Source organism: Salvelinus namaycush, chromosome 18 (genome assembly GCF_016432855.1).
Source record: "Salvelinus namaycush isolate Seneca chromosome 18, SaNama_1.0, whole genome shotgun sequence".
Taxonomy (NCBI): Eukaryota; Metazoa; Chordata; class Actinopteri; order Salmoniformes; family Salmonidae; genus Salvelinus; species Salvelinus namaycush.
In genome coordinates, this window is record NC_052324.1 from 13,858,455 (window position 1) to 13,879,534 (window position 21,080).

Consider the following 21,080-nt stretch of genomic DNA (forward strand, 5'->3'; position numbering starts at 1 on the left):
TGTGAGGCTAAGCTGCTAGCCAGGTATCAGACTTGAGAAAATACAGCAATCTTCTCGTCGAGATAGCGGCTGCATTTATAGTTGGGTTTAAAGGAAAGGTTCCCCCCTTTGTCTACTGCATATATCGTTACACGGAGAAGAGCTCGAGATTCTCATCATCAAGGGGTAATGCAATGCTTTTCATTTTCCCTCGACTTTTGTTTTGTGTGATGTTAGCTGCTCAGGTTTTTTACATTTGGTCTACCTATCTTATGTATCACTTCAAGTGTTAATATAACATGTGATTGTTATTCTAACTGGCAATGGTGGTGGTGTATCATGTCGCCATCAAATCATTGTTTCATTATAGCATACGTTAGCAAACTAGCTAGCTCGTCATTTAGCTAACGTTAGCTGCATTGAGTAAGCCTGGGTTAGCTAACATTGGCTAGCTAGCTAATTGTTGCGCTGAGTCTTGTTGTAGCACAACAATAGGAATTGGCGATAATGTACTCCAACCATACAGGTTACGTACTCAATAATTTCCTTAGCTTTTCATAGCTACATTATCTATGAATAATCAATTGTTAACTTGGCTATCTAATTTGACTAGCTATATAATAACGTTAGTTGATTTACTGCTGATAAAATGGCCATTAACCAACCGGCCTGGAAGTGCTAGCTAGCTAACGTTAGCTATGGCCCGGATAACTAGCTAGCCCCTTACCTTAGCCGAGATAGCTAGCTTGCTACTACTTGTACCTACAATAAATAATCTAACCAGCATTGGAGTTTATGAATTAAACAGTTAATCACTGTAGCTAGCTAACCACCCAGTAAATGAAGATGTGGTATTATATAGAATCCACCCGCACTGTTAGTATTTAAATATTATTTTTGTACATGTGTATATTCGCAAACAATGGTAGCTATGATGTTAACTTGTTGCTATAGCCAGCAGATCCGACCCACTTGCTTACAGATGCACTAGGGTTGGACAGCATTCCTGTGTATATTAAAGGGGAATGGAAACACTAGGCTTTAGAACACCAGTTAACTAACTGTAAATCGCCATAGTGGCATTGTGGCATCACTGGCAGGTTTTCCAAAACTGTCTGAAAGACCATGAACTCTGCGTGCATCACAGAACAAAATTGCTAATATCAAACAGTATATGAAAACATGATACATATTTTGAAAGCTGAGAAACAGCCCTTTCAAATGATATGACGTACAATAGCACCACATAAATCAAATGGTAATCGGTCAAGACAAAACATGTGAACATCTATCTTATACGAACATCTACGCTTTTCCCCCAAACTGCCATTTACACAACATCCTAATGAAGATGGAGGAAACACTTGAGAATATTGAGTCTAACTTATTTTGTAAGGATTGAAACTCAGAATAGTAATACACTACATGGCCAAAAGTACACTACTGTTCAAAAGTTTATGGCCACTTAGAAATGTCTTGTTTCAGCGTCAACAGTGAAGAGGCAACTCCGGAATGCTGGCTTTCTAGGCAGAGTTCCTCTGTCCAGTGTCTGTTCATTTGCCCATCTTAATCTTTTATTTGTATTAGCCAGTCTGAGATATGGCTTTTTCTTTGCAACTCTGCCTAGAAGGCTAGCATCCCGGAGTCGCCTCTTCACTGTTGACGTTGAGACTGGCAGGTACTATTTAATGAAGCTGCGAGTTGAGGACTTGTGAGGCGTCTGTTTTTCAAACCAGACACTCTAATGTACTTGTCCTCTTGCTCAGTTGTGCACCGGGGCCTCCCACTCCTCTTTCTGTTCTGGTTAGAGCAAGTTTGCACTGTTCTGTGAAGGGAGTAGTACACAGCGTTGTACGAGATCTTCAGTTTCTTGGCAATTTCTCGCATGGAATAGCCTTCCTTTCTCAGAGCAAGAATAGACTGACGAGTTTCAGAAGAAAGGTCTTTGTTTCTGGCCCTTTTGAGCATGTAATCGAACCCACCAATGCTGATGCTCCAGATACTCAACTAGTCTAAAGAAGTCCAGAATTATTGCTTCTTTAATCAGGACAACAATTTTCAGCTGTGCTAACATAATTGCAAGAGGGTTTTCTAATGATCAATTAGCCTTTTAAAATGATGAACTTGGTTTAGCTAACACAATGTGCCATTGGAACACAGGAGTGATGGTGGCTGATAATGGGCCTCGGTACGCCTATGAAGATATTCCATAAAAAAATCTGCTGTTTCCAGCTACAATAGTCATTTACAACATTAACAATGTCTACACTGTATTTCTGATCAATTTGATGTTATTTTAATGGACGAAAAATATGGAGGACAAAAAAAGCCGATACCGATTAATCGGCCGATTTATTTAAAAAAAAAAAAAACTTTTTTTAAATATATATATATCATACACACACACATTTTTGTAATAATGACAATTGCAACAATACTGAATGAACAATGAACACTTATTTTAACTTAATATAATACATAAATACACACACACGCACACAGCTCTGAAGTGACAATGATACTGAAGAGTCTGCTTAGGAGACAAATACTCTCAACTGTTTGAATAAAAATAGAGTTTAAGTTACCTGTGATGAATGTTGAAAACAAAAACTTAAATTTCTATATGCAGGAAATCCTATTTTAATAATGGGCATGGTAAGAATTGACAACCAAAGTACGAGTCATAGCAAAATCTAGCAAAATCTGAAAAGCGGTTCCTTCATTTATTCCATAGGATATTTTTAGATTCACTTAAAATAAGGTCTGTGTTTCGTGTAGGCTTACATCACCGTGCCAATTTTATAACTGTGTAGATATCCATAGGACAAGGTAACTCTGATCAATATTGGCTAAATATAAGCGAAGATACTTTTTTTTGTAGAGTGGATTTATGAAAATATGTTGACAAACGTTACCTTATCCTAGTGAGATTTACACGGGTATCAAAACGTCGAGGCGGTTTAAGCCTGCACGAAACACAGACCTTATTTGAAGTAGATCAAGACATTCTCCATGGAAGACATGAACGGTAAAATAACGAAGGAACCCTTTTCAAATTCAGCCGCAAGTTTTTACAGGAATTATAACGCGTCGACTATTTCTCTCTAAACCATATACCTTTGACTAATCCGTAAACTATCACCTCGAAAACAAAACGTTTATTCCGTTCCGTATTTTATCTAACGGGTGGCATCCATGAGTCTAAATATTCCTGTTACATTGCACAACCTTCAATGTTGTCATAATTACGTAAAATTCTGGCAACTTAGTTCGCAAAGAGCCAGGCGGCCCAAACTGTTGCATATACCCTGACTCTGCGTGCAATGAACGCAAGAGAAATGACACATTTTCACCTGGTTAATATTGCCTGCTACCCTGGATTTCTTTTAGCTAAATATGCAGGTTTAAAAATATATACTTGTGTATTGATTTTAAGATAACCATAAACATCAATGCCTAAGTACACATTGGAGCAATGACAGTCATTGATTGATTGTTTTTTATAAGATAAGTTTAATGCTAGCTAGCAACTTACCTTAGCTTACTGCATTCGCTAACAGGCAGGCTCCTAGTGGAGTGCAATGTAATCAGGTGTTAGAGCATTGGACTAGTTAACTGTAAGGTTGCAAGATTGGATCCCCCGAGCTGACAAGGTTAAAAATCTGTCGTTCTGCCCCTGAACGAGGCAGAACGTTCCTGGGCCGTCATTGAAAATAAGAATGTGTTCTTAACTAACGCCCAAAAATACCGATTTCCGATTGTTATGAAAACTTGAAATCGGCCCCGATTAATCGGTCGACCTCTAATATATATATATATATATATGAGGGAGAGATGGAAATATTGTCATTCTCAATGGATTCTGAAAAAGGTTACTTGCTGTTTTGAGGTGAAACATTTTGAGAAGCTCCACAGCTCACTGGCAGTGGTGAGTTAATTAGATCAGAAATACTATCAGAGCTCCCCAAATGGGCCAGGTAGGCTAGGCCACTTCTGTATGCGTAATCAGGTGCTTACTCAACATTGACATAAGCGCACCAAATAAAAGACAGTGAGTAAATTGACAACTCTTAAATGGAATTAAATAAACCAAAACTTGTTTCTCCAATGTAGCATAGGTTGTGAGCTCTGCAAACAACGTGTCCACCCCGGCAATGGGAACAGTACATGACTGTAACAATATATTGAATGCATTAAGAGAAATTACCTTAGCCAAACAAACATTGAAAATTTAGAACAGTAAATGTACTACTGGTGTGCCAGCCCCACGGCCTCCGCACTGAGACATGCGTGAATCAGGCATGAATGTATTAACAGAAATATCCATAACCAAAGAAACATTGTAGATTAGAAATTATGGGAATTAAATGTAGGCTACTACTGATATGTGTAATGGGGATAGACATTAAAAATCAAAGGGCGAACTATTCACACAATTTATGTTCTGAAATGCTGAATGAGCACGAAATGGCGGGAAAGAGTGCATTCTGGAGAGAGATGTGCCTTGTGCATCTTAACCACACTCCCCTTCTTCTGGGACCGTGGTTTCCCTGCAGCCTCAATCAATTAGTCCACTGAGAAAAAAACATCTATGTTGCTACTTCTTGACCCCAAAAAATGTAGTCTTGGCTGACCAACAGCATATCAACCAAACAATCGACCAGTGGACTAATTGGGGTCAGCCCTTGAACCCCTATTATTTCATAGTCAATGTAACTTATGTGATTTGTTAAGACATTTTACTCCAGAACTAATTTGGCTTGCCTGAACAAAGGAGCTGTGACTACATTTGAGTAATTACTTTGTATTCATTTTTTTTTTTAATTAAATGCATTTTTATTTCACTTTGACAGAGTATTTTGAGTAGATTGTTGACACACAAAAAGTACAATTTAAATACATTTTCATCCCACTTTGTAACACAATACAATTTGAAGAAATCCAAGGGGTCGGAATACTTTTGCAAGGTAATAGTACACAACAATAATACATCATTGACCGTTACCAGCTAGACCAGGATGATTTAGTTGCAAAGCTGACTACCAGCCTGAGCTTTCAAATGTCATAGCTATTAGCTAGTTTTCATCATAGGGGTTAGGCTACATTCATTCTTGCAATCAACAGCCAGCAGGTTTACTATTCTTAGAAATCATATCACATATAAACAGACATCTTATGATCTAGCTAGCTAATAATTATATGGGTATTATACATTTTACTGGTAAAATAGCAATCCTGCAGCCCTCTTAGTTGTGGCTGGTAAGCTATCTGCTGTAGCTAGTTAGCTACAAATCGAATCAGACACTAGCCAGTTAATTTTAGCTCTTAGCTAGCTAATACTAATGGCGACAAATGTTCTTCAAATTGTCAATATGAGAATTTTATTTTGTACAGTTATCAATGTCTACATTAACATAAAGACAAAATGAGCTAAATCAAGTAGACTGGCTAACTAGCTACCTTGTTTTTGGCTGACTGTCAAAAGTTAATTTCACAGACTCATCTTATCAATCAGAAAGATATATATGTACATATTATAATTACTAACATAAAAACAAATTGTTGTCCTGATCTCAAAGCTGTCAGTTGTGAGAAACCTTTCAGGTCCAGTGGAGGCGAGGGCCCTCCTGGTAGCAGCATTCATTCACTTTCAGTCCCCGTACCAAAACTCACAATTTGCTCAAACCTGCCAATAACGCAATTGGCGTCAATCATTACTATGGCAATTCAAGATGGCGCTACCCACACATCAAATAAACGTTCAATATAAAAATACTAAAAAGAAACATGAAAAGTGTTGGTTTTATGAGCTGAAGTAAAAGATCCCTGACTGCAGTTCGGTGTCGTAATGGACTTTAGTGGACAAATGCTCACCTTCGATAGACACTGGCATGCTAGAGAAGTGTGCTCTTCATGGGTGAATCCTGGTTTGAATTGTACCCGACATCCAGCCAACTTGACACAACTGTTGGAAAGCTTTCGGCACCTTGTAGAGTCCATGCCCGACAAATTGAAGCTGTTCTGAGGGCAAAAAGGTGGGGTGCAACTCTCCATCGATAGACACTGGCACGCTAGAGAAGTGTGCTCTTCACGGGTGAATCCTGGTTTCAACTTAACTGGGCAGACGGTGTCGTGTGGGTGAGTGGTTTGAGGATGTCAGCATTGTGAGCAGAGTGCCCCACGGTGGGGTTGTGGTACGGGCCAGTGTAAAATTGCATTTTATCGATGGCAATTTCAATGCAAAGGGATACTGTGATGAGATTGAGGGCCATTCTCGCACCATTCATCCGCTGCCATCACCTCATATTTTAGCATGATGATGATGATGATGATGATGAGGATGCATGGCCCCATGTCACAAGGATCTGTACACAATTCCTGGAAGCTGAAAATCAAACAGCCTGAGCAACTCTATGTAAAGATGTGTCGCCCAGCATGAGGCAAATGGTGATCCACAACCCTACTTTTTTAAAGGTATCTGTGACCAACAGATGCATATCTGTATTCCCGTTCATATGACATCCATAGACTGATTTTCTTATATGAACTGTAACTGTTTTTGAAATTGTTTTTTGTTCAGAGTATGTTAGTGTATGCACATGTTTAGTATTAGTGGATGGAATATTTCTATTTGCTTGGCTTTACTTCCTACGGTGTTTCCATTCCCCTTTTAAGACACCACAGAGCCAGCGCGAGATATGGCTCGGAAAAAGTACCTCAATCCAGGGATGTACTCCGAATTGTCCCATTATCCCAACTGTTATACCGAGAAGATTAAACAACTGTTTTCCGAGCCATATCTTGTGCCGGTTCCGCAGTGTCTTGATATACACTGTGCCAAACATTAAAAACAGATACTTTTTTCCATGACATAGACTGACCAGGTGTAAGCTATGATCCCTTATTGATGTCACTTGTTAAATCCACTTCAATCAGTGTAGATGAAGGGGAGGAGACTGGTTAAAGAAGGATTTTTAAGCCTCGTGACAGTTGAGACAAGGAATGTGTATTGTTGCCATTCAGATGGTGAATGGGCAAGACAAAATATTTAAGTGCCTTTTGAACGGGGTATGGTAGTAGGTGCCAGGCGCACTGGTTTGTGTCAAGAACTGCAACGCTGCTGGGTTTTTCACGATACACAAGGGGTAACTGTTGAGCAAGAATGGTCCACCACCCAAAGGACATTCATCCAACTTGACACGCGGACATCCAGCCAACTGTGGGGACGCGTGCAGCGCCTTGTAGAGCCCATGCCCGACGTATTGAAGCTGTTCTGAGGGCAAAAAGGGAGGGTGCATCTCAATATTAGGAAGGTGTTCCTAATGTTTGGTATACCCAATGTACACAGGAAGGCTGTCTGACCCTAGTGCAGCTGTATGCAAGCGGGTTGGATCTGCTGCCTAATGTAACTGCAGTTGTTGCTGATAAAAGGATGTGATGGTGGGATTAGCTGACTAAACTCAACTCTGATTTTATGGGTGGTCTTGAAAACTAGTTGGATAAATCCCTCATCCACCATAGCCGATTAGTGTGGGCGGACTGGAGCTCCGATGTCGTATTTTTAAATTTATTTCAGCACACAAAGAATAGCCCGCTATTACACTAAACTTCGGAGCTCCAGTTCACCCACACTAGTCGCTGCTCAACTCCATCATAAATTGTGGGGTTGAGTTTAATCGGCTATGGTGGATAAGGGATTTAACTCGTTTTTCAAGACCACCCATTCACTTTGAAAAGGACCCCACACACAATTGAATGCATTATCACACATCACAATCTCTTTAATCAGACATTCATTACTGAATTCCTGTTTGATTTTCCCCTCAGGTGTTATCTCTTCTGCACATATCTAGCTCATCCTCACACCAGCCCTGTGATTCCTCACGAAACAGAGGGACCACACCAGAGAAAGGGCCAAACTGTGCCTCCCTTCCTCCAGGTCCCCTCTGCCTCCCGAGTGTGTTTGAGTTCTCTCAAGAATCCTCCTCGCTACACCCAAAATGTCCTCCATCTTGCCTTTCACCCCTCCGGTCGTGAAGAGGCTCCTGGGGTGGAAGAAGTCAGCCAGCGGCCCCGGGGGAGCAGGGGGTGGAGAACAGAATGGCCAGGAGGAGAAGTGGTGTGAGAAGGCTGTCAAGAGCCTGGTTAAGAAGCTGAAGAAGACTGGACAGCTGGACGAGCTGGAGAAGGCCATCACCACACAGAACTGCAACACCAAGTGTGTCACCATCCCCAGGTACGTAACCCCATGCCAGGTAACACAGAGCTCTGCTTACAGTCGTTGTATGGTTCTTTGGAGTGAACAGTTGACCATGCATCAGAAACCTTTGTATGGAGATGATTATATACGGTGTATTTTACCTGTGTATTTACTATCAGCTAACCGTCTAGTGGCCTCCTCTTTCTTTAAACAGCCTCTCTAACATACAAGGTCCTTAAACATAGAGGTCTTAACTCCCAAATTATTTTTATCTTTCTGTCCTCCATTGAATCTCAGAAATGGTCCTACAGTTAGTTTTGTAAATGCTGACTCAGCACCCCACCATGTACTTATGCCATACTTTCAAAGTATTCATACCCCTTGATGTAATTCCACATGTTGTTGTGTTATAGCCTGAATTGAAAATCGATTAAATCTATTATTTTTTTCTCCTCATCATAGCATGCCACCACCATGCTTCAAGGTAGGTAGGGTGTTAGACAGGTGATGAGCTGTGCCTGGTTTTCTCCAGACATAGAGCTTTGCATTCAGGCCAAAGAGTTCCATTTTTGTTTCATCAGATCACAGAATCTTTTTCCTTATGCTCTGTCTTTCACATGCCTATTTGCAAACTACAGGTATGCTGTGCTGTCATGTGCTTCTGTCTAGCCAGTCTCCAATAAAGACCAGATTGGTGAATTACTGTCGACTCTTGTTCTGGCAGGTTCTCCCATCTCAGCCAAGGAACTCTGTAGTTCTGTCAGTGGTCATTGAGTTCTTTGTCACCTCCCTGACCAAGGTCCTTATTGCCCGGTAGTTCCATATTTTTTCCATTTCCCAATGGAGACCACTGTGCTCTTGGAAACTTTCAACACTTTAGAAATTGTTTTATACCCTTCCCCAGATATATGCCTCATCACAGTTCTATCTCAGAGATGTACAGGCAGTTCCTTATAGTTTCTGCTCTGACATGCACTGTCAACTGTGGGACCTTTTATATAGACAGGTGTGTTTATTTCTAAATCATGCCCAAACAATTGAATTGCCCACAGGTGAATTCCAATCAAGTTGTAGTGACATCTCAAGGAGGAGCAAAGGAAATTGGATGCACCTGAGCGCAATTTGGAGTGTCATAGCAAAGGGTGTGAATACTTATGTAAATGAGATATTTCTATATTTCATTTTCAATAAGTTTGCAAAAATGTCTAAACATGTTTTCACTTTTGTCATTGTGTGTAGATGGGTGAGAAAATACATTTTCAATTCAGGCTGTAACAACAAAATGTGGAATAAGTCAAGGGGTATACTTTCTGAAGGCATTGTATGACATTTGTCTGAGAATGTAAGGTAATCAGCCAGTTAACCTTGATGTCCTAGTAGAACATGTTCTCTGGGTATGTTGTAAAATACCCTTTTTATTTGTTGATGACCTGCTTAGAACAGTTCAGATGTTTGTATGTTTATTAGATACTGAGTAAATTTGTATAGATCTTGTTGACAGGTGGAATCAATATTGTGTAAACCAATAGATGGTCTTGCAAAATGTATTGCAACCAGGGCTCGGAAGTTCGACCATTTTGTTCACAAATGCTCCTAAATGTTTTGCTGTGCGACCAGACATTCTATTTTGGGAGCACCAGTGCGGAGGGGAAAAAATCTCCCAGATAGTAGTTGCAATGATTCAGCTTCGCTGTACCGTTATTTCCGAGTGCCCTAGAGAAAAAAAGACCGCCAATTCGTACCTGTCATTACTACAGTGAAAATGGCTTGTTTCTAGCTCAAACAATATATGACCGGTGGAACGTTTTTTTTTAAATTCCTATCGTGCATTGGCGGGCTGCATTTTACATTCATTAACCATGTCGTGGGCCGTACCAAAACCACTCGTGGGCATTTGTTTGCACCTTGTTCAATCATGTTACTTCATTAGGTAGCTAGATAGCGAACAGCCTGGTTACTTTACCAGTATATCCAAATATTTGGGGGAACAAATAAAGGGATAGTTTCTTCAGGAGATCGATGAATGAATGACTGATCTCTTGCATGTCGTCACTCACCAACCTGGCGCTCTTTAAACCCTCTAAGATCGATGTCTGCGCCCGTGCGGAAATCGGCGACGTCATCACCTTTTTATTAAATACAACCCTGTGTTTACGCTACACATTTCCAGGTTTTTGCTTGGGCTGCGTCTCAATCCGTGGAACCAGCGATGGTGTCAGGCTTCTGAATCTGCGGTAGTTTGGCGCGGTGTTTGTCAGACATGAGACGATGCCAAAAAGTTACTGTTCACTAAAACATCCGTAAAGTCGTCCGAGTGGTTTGAGCTAGGATTCCACTATCGAAAACTGAGATTCTCAAGAACACAGACATGTTGCCTGTTTTGCTATACGACGCCCACAAGCTTCACAGGACAAGTGTGACGTCAGTCCCTTCGGTGTGCTAACTTTTTGATTTCTTCTCACTAATGTCTGTAAAGTCAATGGTTTGAGCTCACTAGGGTTGGGTGATTATTACAATTGCATTGTCTATCGATGATGTTTGACCGCTATCATTGATGGTGACGACATTGTGATGATACAAACGATCGTTTAGCATATTTGAGCTTGACTGCACGCAGTCGGGCAGCGCAGCGAGAACACAGCAGGCCGCCATGCCAAGTGGCCAATTCCCTAATTGCCATAGCCTACATTTTCAATACATACTGTAAGAGCTAGACTACTAACATAATGCAAGAGAACAATGTAGAAAGAGCGAAGAGCACCAAAGCAGCGACAAATGGTCAGATGAGGCCTAACGTGTGTTTTTTCTCTCTCCAAAGTCGGATGATCGTGGGCCTTTTGCAGCAGACACGTCGTTGTCTGGCTTATCGTTTTAAAATCTTAATTTTCTCCCCGTTTTGATTTGAACGTGACTTGTTGGCCTAGGCATAGCCAACTCTTTCATGATCAACCATCGACTGAATCTATAGGCCTAACGGAGTTGCATCCCAAAGTTCTTTGCTAATAGCCTAAATAAGAACATAGTATAGTAACAAGGAGCGAGAGAGAACAAACAATTGCAAGATGAAGTAATCGAATGGGAAGTTTAAACAGACCTGATACGTTTCTGCTTTGCTTGACCAACGTGTAGGCAAAATAAATTGTGCCGTCGGAAAATCCCTCCTTGCAAACCAAACAGCCAATAATATAGGCCTACCACAGGCTACTGTCAATAACAATTTCAGTAAAGGTTACTTTGACAGTGTTTATTCATATTCTTGAATTGCACAACGTGCTTGGAAAAACTCTTGCAGCAGCACTTTCATTAAGTGTGAACAATTTTTTTTATTGGATTTGTCTCACAAACAACTTTAATTTGAATGGCTTACAAATGGTGCATTTATATAAAAGTCAACAACAATCAGATAAAATCTATTATTTAGCCTATTACATTCTTTAACAATTGAATGAACATTGGGCTAAAAACGAATAGTCCTATTATCCTTTTTGCTTATCAAACTGTAAAAATCCTAAATATACAATCGGATAAAACAAATAATTTGTAACATTCTTTATAACAAGGATCACCAGCATGTTCTCCCCCATAGTAGCTAACTCTGCAGGATGATGGAGGTTTGTAGTCCTTTGCCCTGATAATCTTTTTGCAAATTCTGCAAGTGACTTGGGTCAGGTCTGCTGGCTCACCTTCCTCATTCAGCCTGAAACTGAAGAACTGCTGAAAAGGTGAACACGTAGTTTTCTTTCCCACCAAGTCAGCCATCGTGCGAAGGAAGCCTATACTATAGTTAAATTATGCACCAAATCACAGTTCTAATATAACCAATGTATCCTTTTCTATTGCCTTCTTCCCGCCCCCAACAAATTAGATAGATATATAAACGATACAATTTATTTATCAACGATGTTTGGACCGGACGATGTGTCATTGCAGACACTGTCCAATCCCAGAGCTCACACCCACAAGCTTCACGAGACTTTTCTGAAGGTAACCCGGTACCGGCTGGTAAAAAGGACTAAAAGTTAATAGAATTAGAATATGCCCAAACGCGATCCAGATTTTCATACCGTTACCGGGCTATACGGTATTACCGAATGTGCACACAAGGGGTGCTATTTCAAAACGACACACAAAACAAATTGGGCAACAGGGATCTTGATCCATGAGGAGATTGAATGCATCTGCTGTAACCAAGAAACTTGATCTCTGGACATCTAGCCACTTAGATAGCAAGCTAGCAAACCAAATGCAAAACTGGAGCCCTCAGCCGGACATAATTTATTTGACGCTAGTTCTAAGCACTGGCGTAGCACGGTTTTGAAAATCATACCGGTATTCGATATATCGCACAAGCGGCATATTTCTCAGATATAGGGCAGACACTTCAAAACATACTTCCTTTTGATTAAAAAAATATACATATGTTTTGGCATGCATGAAAGTTATTCAATGTGTTTCTATGGGCTAATAGCAGTAAGGCCAAATTCAATGTTTCATCAAATAATTGTTTTTATATATCAGTTTATTTTTTTATATACCTACAGGGTTTCTACCGATTTTTTTAAAATTTATTTCGAGCCCTGATTGGCGAGTTGCAATCTACATGTGCCATGCTTATCATGTATTAGAGGGAAGTTTAGAACCTATTTCAGAGCCCTTTTAGGAACACAACATATAGGCTTAGCCTATAGTTTAGATTCAGTCCCACTTCTGAGGTAGGCTAGATCAGCTCTGAATTCTGATTCTGGATATTGTATCAGAAGCAAATATCACATCATATTTCGCCATTCCATTTTTATTTAATTTCTAGAGTTAATTTTCTGATCATTCCTTTCTACGTGTCCATTAGAATCACAAAGTGAATTGTAGAGGGTGGTTAAATGGAAATTTACTTTTTTTCCAAGGTTGCGCCCTCCTTTTCTTTTAGTCCCATTGTGTGTCTTCTGTGTTTACTTGAATGTCCCAAGATAAGTTAAGTGCTTCCAACCTACACGGCTGTGGTGGAAAAGTTTCACAGTTTTTCAGAATATTTGGTACAATGCCACAGTAACATTAATGTTTTTTTGTCTTGCATACTGTTTCTTTGTATATACTACTATACTCCAGAGGCGGCTGGTGGGAGGAGCTGTAAGGGGACGTGCTCGTTTTAATGCCTGGAATGGAATTAATGGAACAGTATCAAACATGGAAACCACGTGTTTGACTCTGTTACATTAATTCCATTCCAGACATTACAATGAACCCCTACTGCTATAGCTATATAGCCTCCCACCAGCCTCCACTGCTGTATTCCCATCTTATGCCGTTTTTCTTTATTCCGTCAAAAGGCTTCTCTTATTTGGCGTGTCTTTTTTCAGTTCCTGACTGAAAGAATGAAATACCTAATTGAAAATGACTCTAATAAAAGAGGCCTTTTAATGTTTACATTACCCATACTGGTATTTCTGAATGACTCATGCCCCATGTTTATCATTTGTTTTTGTTTTGTTTGGTTTTTCTGTGCACAGCAATTGCTCTGAAATATGGGGACTGAGTACACCAAATACGATAGAACAGTGGGATACCTCAGGCCTATACAGCTACCCTGACCAAACCAGGTGACTATCTATCCTCAACTGTCCTGTGCTACATACTGTTGTACAACCTTGATGTGGGAAGTAATCATTCCAGGGGGGTGAGAGACATTGAGAACACAAATTCCATTCATGCCTCTATCATTCATACCTCATCACTCCCCTCTTCCCCTCTCCACACCCCCACCTTTTGTCTTCCTGGCCACATGCATCTCCATCTTCTTTTCCTATCGTTTCATCCCCCATTTCTTCCTTCCCTTACACTTTCAATTCTCACATCTATTTCCTCCATTGTCCATCCTGTCAGATCCCTGGATGGGCGCCTGCAGGTCTCCCACAGAAAGGGTCTTCCTCATGTCATCTACTGCCGCTTGTGGCGATGGCCCGACCTGCACAGCCACCATGAACTGCGTGCCATCGAGGCCTGCGAGTACGCCTTCCACCTCAAGAAGGATGAGGTCTGCATCAACCCCTACCACTACCAGAGGGTGGAGACCCCAGGTAGGTTGTCTTTTGAACCAGTGGTGTGTGTGCTGACTTGTAGGTGCCATAAAAGCCTATGTTAACAGTTAGTTCTGCGATTCTTTCTGCTGGCATGAGACATGAAAAAGGATGGGATAAGTGGGAATAGTCTTCATTGATATTTTGTAAAGAACTTTGAACTTTGTTTGACATTTGAATAATCTTCTCTCCTCTAGTTCTGCCTCCTGTACTTGTGCCAAGACACTCGGAAATTCTAACAGAACTGCCCCCATTGGATGACTACACTCATTCCATACCTGAGAACACAAGCTTTCCTGCAGGGATCGAGCCTCCAAATAACTACATACCAGGTTTGTGCATCTACCATGAGTTGATATCCAAATGGCCTTCATGATAACGATGTATCAGGTTCAGCTCATCAGTATTTCCCCCCCCCCCTCTGTTACTATAGAAACACCACCACCTGGATACATAAGTGAGGATGGGGAAGCCAGCGATCAACCGATGAATCAAAGTATGGACACAGGTATATTCCACTTACCTCAAATAGGAAGTTCTAACATAAAATAAGAAAGAAAACAGTTGTCAAACTGTCAAGTTTTGATTTGTTGATTAAATATCTTAGTGGATTCTTTGCAACAACCATGCGACTTTACAATTACATTTTTTATTTTGTATTTTTCATATCAGGTTCTCCTGCTGAATTGTCCCCTGGCACCCTCTCACCTGTCAATCATAGCATGGGTAAGAATAACTGTCTCTCCACGTCTGTCTAAAGCATCAGTCATTTATCAGTCACTTGTAATCTGAACAAATTTGACAACATTCATTGAGTACTATTTAGACAGCCCAGTGCCTACTCTGGAGATCATTGGTCTCCTCCCGTCAACATGTGTAGTTGCTTTTTATAATGACATCCCCCGTGTTTTTCAGACCTGCAGCCGGTGACTTACTCTGAGCCTGCGTTCTGGTGCTCTATAGCCTACTATGAGCTGAACCAGCGTGTTGGAGAGACATTCCACGCTTCGCAGCCCTCTCTGACCGTGGATGGTTTCACCGACCCCTCCAACTCAGAGCGTTTCTGTCTGGGCCTGCTCTCTAACGTCAACAGGAATGCCACTGTAGAGATGACCAGGAGGCACATAGGTACAACGGGCTACGCCACAAGAGGCACACTATTCCTTATGTGGTGCACTACTTTTGAAGGCTCTGGCCAAAAGGAATATGGTGCCAATTCAGATTTTCACAGGATTTGTTCTGTAATTTAACACACATGTTTTGTTAGTGCTGAGAGATTAGTGCTTTTTGAGTTCAGTTCTATTATTTTTTTAAATTATCTTCGGTTTCGATAATTAAAAAAACAAAACATTTAAATGTATTGTGAAATAATGATTTTGAGCTTTTTAATGGAAATGCCAAAGCCCAAAATAGTGAACTTCAATTTCCAAAACATTGAAAATATTCCATTGTCTCTGTCAGGTCCACATTGGGTAGACGTCAATAGAAACATATGAAATAATATATTTGTTTTTCGTGATATCCAATTGCGATCCAATTACGATCTTGTCTCATCGCTGCAACTCCCCAACGGGCTCGGGAGAGACGAGGTCGAGTCATGCGTCCTCCGAAATCGACGACCTAAATCAGCCTGCAGGCGCCAGACCCCACAAAAACTGGCGCAATGGATTATGGTCATTGTAGTTAATTACCACATTTCTGCACTGAACTAGGTTGAATATTTGCGTAATGAAAACTACAGCTCCCTTCATCCCAGCGTAGTTCTTGACTTGATTTCTCTCGTGAATTATTTGATTTCTCTAAAGAAACGATGTGTTGGACTCACAAAAAAAACTAGAACTAAATAGAATTAAAGTAATTGAACAGCACTATGTTTTGTAGCTGAAATACTCATGCTTATTTACACTGAACAAAAAATATAAATGCAACATGTAAAGTGTTGGTCCTATGTTTCATGAGCTGAAATAAAAGGTCACAGAAATGTTCTGTACGCACAAAAGGCTTATTTCTCTCAAATTGTGTGCACTAATTTGTTTACATCCCTGTTAGTGAGCTTTTCTCCTTTGCCAAGGTAATCCATCCACCTGACAGGTGTGGCATATCAAGAAGCTGTTTAAACAGAATGATCATTGCACATTATAAAAGGCCACTAAAATGTGCAGTTTTGTCACACAACATGCCAGCAGCATACCACCCTCCATACCACTGCTGGCTTGCTTCTGAAGCTAAGCAGGGTTGGTCCTGGTCAGTCCCTGGATGGGAGACCAGGTGCTGCTGGAAGTGGTGTTGGAGGGCCAGTAGGAGGCACTCTTTCCTCTGGTCTAAAAAATATCCCAATGCTCCAGGGCAGTGATTGGGGACGCTGCCCTGTGTAGGGTGCCGTCTTTCGGATGGGACGTTAAACGGGTGTCCTGACTCTCTGAGGTCATTAAAGATCCGATGGCACTTGTCGTAAGAGTACGGGTGTTAACCCCGGTGTCCTGGCTAAATTCCCAATCTGGCCCTCAAACCATCACGGTCACCTAATAATCCCCAGTTTACAATTGGCTCATTCATCCCCCTCCTCTCCCCTGTAACTATTCCCCAGGGCGTTGCTGTAAATGAGAACGTGTTCTTAGTCAACTTACCTGGTAAAATAATGGAGAAATGTAAAAAATTAAAAAATGCCACGGATGACTGCTGTTTTAAGTGCGCAATTGGCATGCTGACTGCAGGAATGTCCACCAGAGCTGTTACCAGATAATTGAATGTTAATTTCTCTACCATAAGCAACCTCCAATGTCGTTTTAGAGAATTTGGCAGTTTGTCCAACCGGCCTCACAACCACAGACCACATGTATGGCGTTGTGTGGGTGAGCGGTTTGCTAATGTCAACGTTGTGAACCGAGTGCCCTAAGGTGGCGGTAGGCTGATGGTATAGGCAGGCATAAGCTATGGAAAACAAACACAATGGCATTTTATCGAAGGCCATTTGAATGCACAGAGATACATTTTCGTGCCATTCATCTGCTGCCATCACCTCATGTATCAGCGTGATAATGCACGGCCCCATGTTGCAAGGATCTGTACACAATTCCTAGAAGCTGAAAATGTCCCAGTTCTTCCATGGCCTGCATACACACCATACATGTCACCCATTGAGCATGTTTGGGATGCTCTGGATCGACGTGTACAACAGCATGTCCCAGTTCTCGCCAATATCCAACAAGTTCGCACAGCCGTTGAAGAGGAGTGGGACAACAATCAACAGCCTGATCAACTCTTATGAGAAGATGTTGTGCTGCATGAGGCAAATGGTGGACACCAGATTTCTGATCCACGCCCCTTTAAAAAAAAATATATATATATATATATATATATATACACACGGTATCTGTGACCAACAGATGCATATCCGTATTCCCAGTCATGTGAAATCCATAGATTAGGGCCTAATGCATTTATTTCAATTGACTGTTTTCCTTATATGAACTCTAACTCAGTAAAATCTTGGAAATTGTTGCATTTATTTTTGTTCAGTATATTTTGCATTATTCCACAGGAAGAGGAGTCCGGCTGTACTATATTGGCGGTGAGGTGTTTGCTGAGTGTCTCAGTGATAGCGCCATCTTTGTTCAGAGTCCAAACTGCAACCAGCGGTATGGGTGGCACCCAGCAACCGTTTGCAAAATTCCTCCAGGTAACTTAGACAAACACCATCTCTTAGATTTCCGATGTGCTCACTCCTATAATCATTTCATAGTATTACTAATATGTTTTCTGTTATTTATTATGTTTAGTTCCTACTTGTTTCCACAGAAAATATAATATTGATAGCAGGGAGGTTCTGCAGGCTTTACTTATGTTCTAAACAAAGTCCATACATGATTCCCAGCTGACCCTCTCCTCCCCTCGCTCCCTCAGGTTGTAACCTGAAGATCTTCAACAACCAGGAGTTTGCAGCACTCCTGGCACAGTCCGTAAACCAGGGCTTTGAGGCTGTGTACCAGCTCACCAGGATGTGCACCATACGCATGAGCTTTGTCAAAGGCTGGGGGGCTGAATACAGGCAAGCATGATGACTGACTATTACAAGAATACTTTTATTCTTGCAGTTGTACACATCTAAGTAGTTAGTAGACGATGGATAGTCGGAGGAAGACGGTAATATTAATGTGCTCATTGGCATATATTAAAAAAATAACATTGTAGCTTGTTAATGGTCCGCTTTTCTGGATTTATAGGAAGTTTGGAATGTTTAAGGAGCTGGAGGGGTATTCAAACGTTACTTGTCCCTCTTCAACAATACCTCTGTTACAGGGCAAGAAGTAAAAAAAGTTCAGGCTAACCTTGGGTTTTGGGTGATGTTCCTGTGCTTGCATGCTGAGTGATTTCACTAATTTCGCTTTGTTGTGGTCTTTTTTTTTGTCTCCCAGACGGCAGACTGTCACAAGCACTCCCTGCTGGATTGAGCTGCATTTGAATGGACCCCTGCAATGGCTGGACAAAGTGTTGACTCAGATGGGTTCCCCTTCTGTACGTTGCTCCAGTATGTCATAATCCTAGAAAACGACCCAAATAGTCGCCCACTCAAAGATCATAAAATTCGAACTTGAGTCCCATCGTGAAAAAAGCTGCAGAATACATTTCTGCTGTAACATACTTCATAGTATTTGTGGCCTAGTGCCATGTCCCTGTCTAAACGCACACACGCCGTGAGACAGACTTTTCAGAATATAATTTGGCACTTTGTTACCCATCTTTGTGTTGCACCTTGTTAAATTGCTTTTCCCCAAATCCTTAATATTAGATCTATTTGTGGTACAAATAAAGTGTATATTGGTTTTAAAGTCCAGGGAGGAATTGTTGTAGGCAGGGGAAATACCAAAAAATATTCTACACATAGTTTCTCAGTAAGAGAATGCTTGTATAAGTAACACAAGCGTAAATGCTAAATATATTCATCCATCTTTTTGACCATGAGGTAACTTTTCTCTGGGAAACATGGATACATATTTTTTTTGTCTGGGGGAGTTAGCTTGGTTAAGAAATTATGATGGCCTTTGTTGCTTTCTCCTTTAAGGGAAATGCTAAATTATGTTTTTAAATGTAATTGCTTAATTGACGTAATTAACTCTTTTACTCTTTTGTCAAAATATTATTATTATTATTTTTTTAGATGTGTGTCGTTGTAAGACACACATCTTAATGGACATATAGGAATGTTTAGCAAAAAAACTAAACAAGCTGCAAAATCAATCTGGCTATAGTTGACATTAATTTGAGCTCGTTGTCATTATATGGCATCCTCAATGTTATTATAGGTAGCCTATGTTTCATTTCCACCACACACAGCCTCAGAATGCAGGCTAGTAAGTCCTGAACTTGCTTAAGTTTGGATGCACAAAGCAGGGACCAGAGAATATCAGTTCTAAAAGCTTTTTCTCATGTTTCACTGGGTGTCTAAGTCTCACGAGGTGAATTATTGAAAGGTTATTTCACTTGGAGAATTAAAGGTATCAGTGAATTTCATTCTATATTGTGTTTAGCCTATATCCCCTTTCTTTTGCTACTTTTTTGTATTCTCATGTATTTTTATATATAAATATACTTAAATGTTCTTCTGTCATTCACTTTTTATTAGTTAATATTTTCAAGACTGCCTGTTTTTAAGTGACATGGCTCGCAATCTATGGAGAGCATGGATCATTCCAGTTTATTTTTTTTTAAAGGTTAGACTTTAATCTAATTCCAAAAAAATACTGCCCCACGTAATGTCAACAGGTATTTTTTCAACAACAAAAAAAAGTACACAAATCAAAGCTTAAATGCCTGTAACCTGATATCTGTTTTCCTGCAATGTATGGTTAGGTTATGTGACTCAGAGGCATGTTGTATGAACTTTTCTTTGACTCATTCATCTCTTCACTCTTGGAAGCCATTTGGTGCTCAATAAAGGATAAAAGGTCAACCATAAAACAGTGATTTTATTTTTCATATTTTTTTTTATTTTTAGCTAAATGTTACAGAAACTTGGCAGTATTCCATGTTCTTACATGAGAAATTAAACTGCACACTGGGACATAGATTCTGTATTTGTGTATGTATTTGTTCTTGTCTATAAAATACAGTATGTACAACAAGACTGAGCTTGCAGTATGCCATTGTCATTTTGTGGCTGTTGCAAGATTTTTTTAACATCTGTTTTCTCCCTTCTCCTTTATTGATGTTATTAATCTGTTAACCTTACGGCACTAGTGATTGTACTTTGTAAGTGCAACTACTGTAGTGAGTTTGAATTTGGGGAACTGAACCATGTGTTAGGGTCCAGTGTTGAAGCCTTGTACCATTGGCCTACAAGATATGAATGTGAAGAGTACATAACAAATCTGAAGTGGACCAGACGTGCATAACAGTAGAACAGTAATATGTGTATTTAACAGTAAACTATTTGCAAAGCAGTCAGTATAGTAGTTGTCACAGTTGTTTTACCAGTAGAGGGCGTTATTGATAGAGCAGGGTTTTTTTCTGACCATAAGCTTCTCAGGCGTGTGGCATATTATGCAGACTTCATAAAACACTAATAAAGATTTTTATTCTCATGATGACCATGTTTCTGTCATCTTTATTAACACGAATGTTTTCCACTGATCTCAGTCTACAGTGGCGTCCTCAAGTTTACCTTTTCTCATCTATAGAAATGACATTGGACCGTTATAGTAAATAGTTGAAAATTGAGTCTTTGATCATATTAAATGAGAGCCATTCAATTATATGTCTATGTTTACATCCCTAGCCTCCCAGGAATATTCGTTTTTGGACAACGTTTTCAAGCACACCATCAAATCAAT

The 21,080-nt window shown here is 40.3% G+C and overlaps 1 protein-coding gene across 2 annotated transcripts; it reads left to right on the forward strand.

Moving 5' to 3' along the window:
• On the forward strand, nt 1-20,837 carry LOC120063104 (mothers against decapentaplegic homolog 2-like). Of its 2 annotated transcripts, none has more exons than XM_039013271.1 (11): nt 1-165; nt 7,807-8,215; nt 13,684-13,773; nt 14,057-14,250; nt 14,448-14,582; nt 14,684-14,758; nt 14,923-14,976; nt 15,166-15,378; nt 17,792-17,929; nt 18,154-18,298; nt 18,666-20,837. In XM_039013271.1, the coding sequence occupies exons 2-11, from the start codon at nt 7,980-7,982 to the stop codon at nt 18,787-18,789; spliced, it is 1,404 nt and encodes a 467-aa protein (XP_038869199.1). In that variant the 5' UTR covers nt 1-165; nt 7,807-7,979; the 3' UTR covers nt 18,790-20,837. The 2 variants fall into 2 exon arrangements, with proteins under 2 accessions (XP_038869199.1, XP_038869200.1); XM_039013272.1 differs by having other exon boundaries at nt 14,684-14,746.
• Nucleotides 20,838-21,080: the final 243 nt, after the last annotated feature.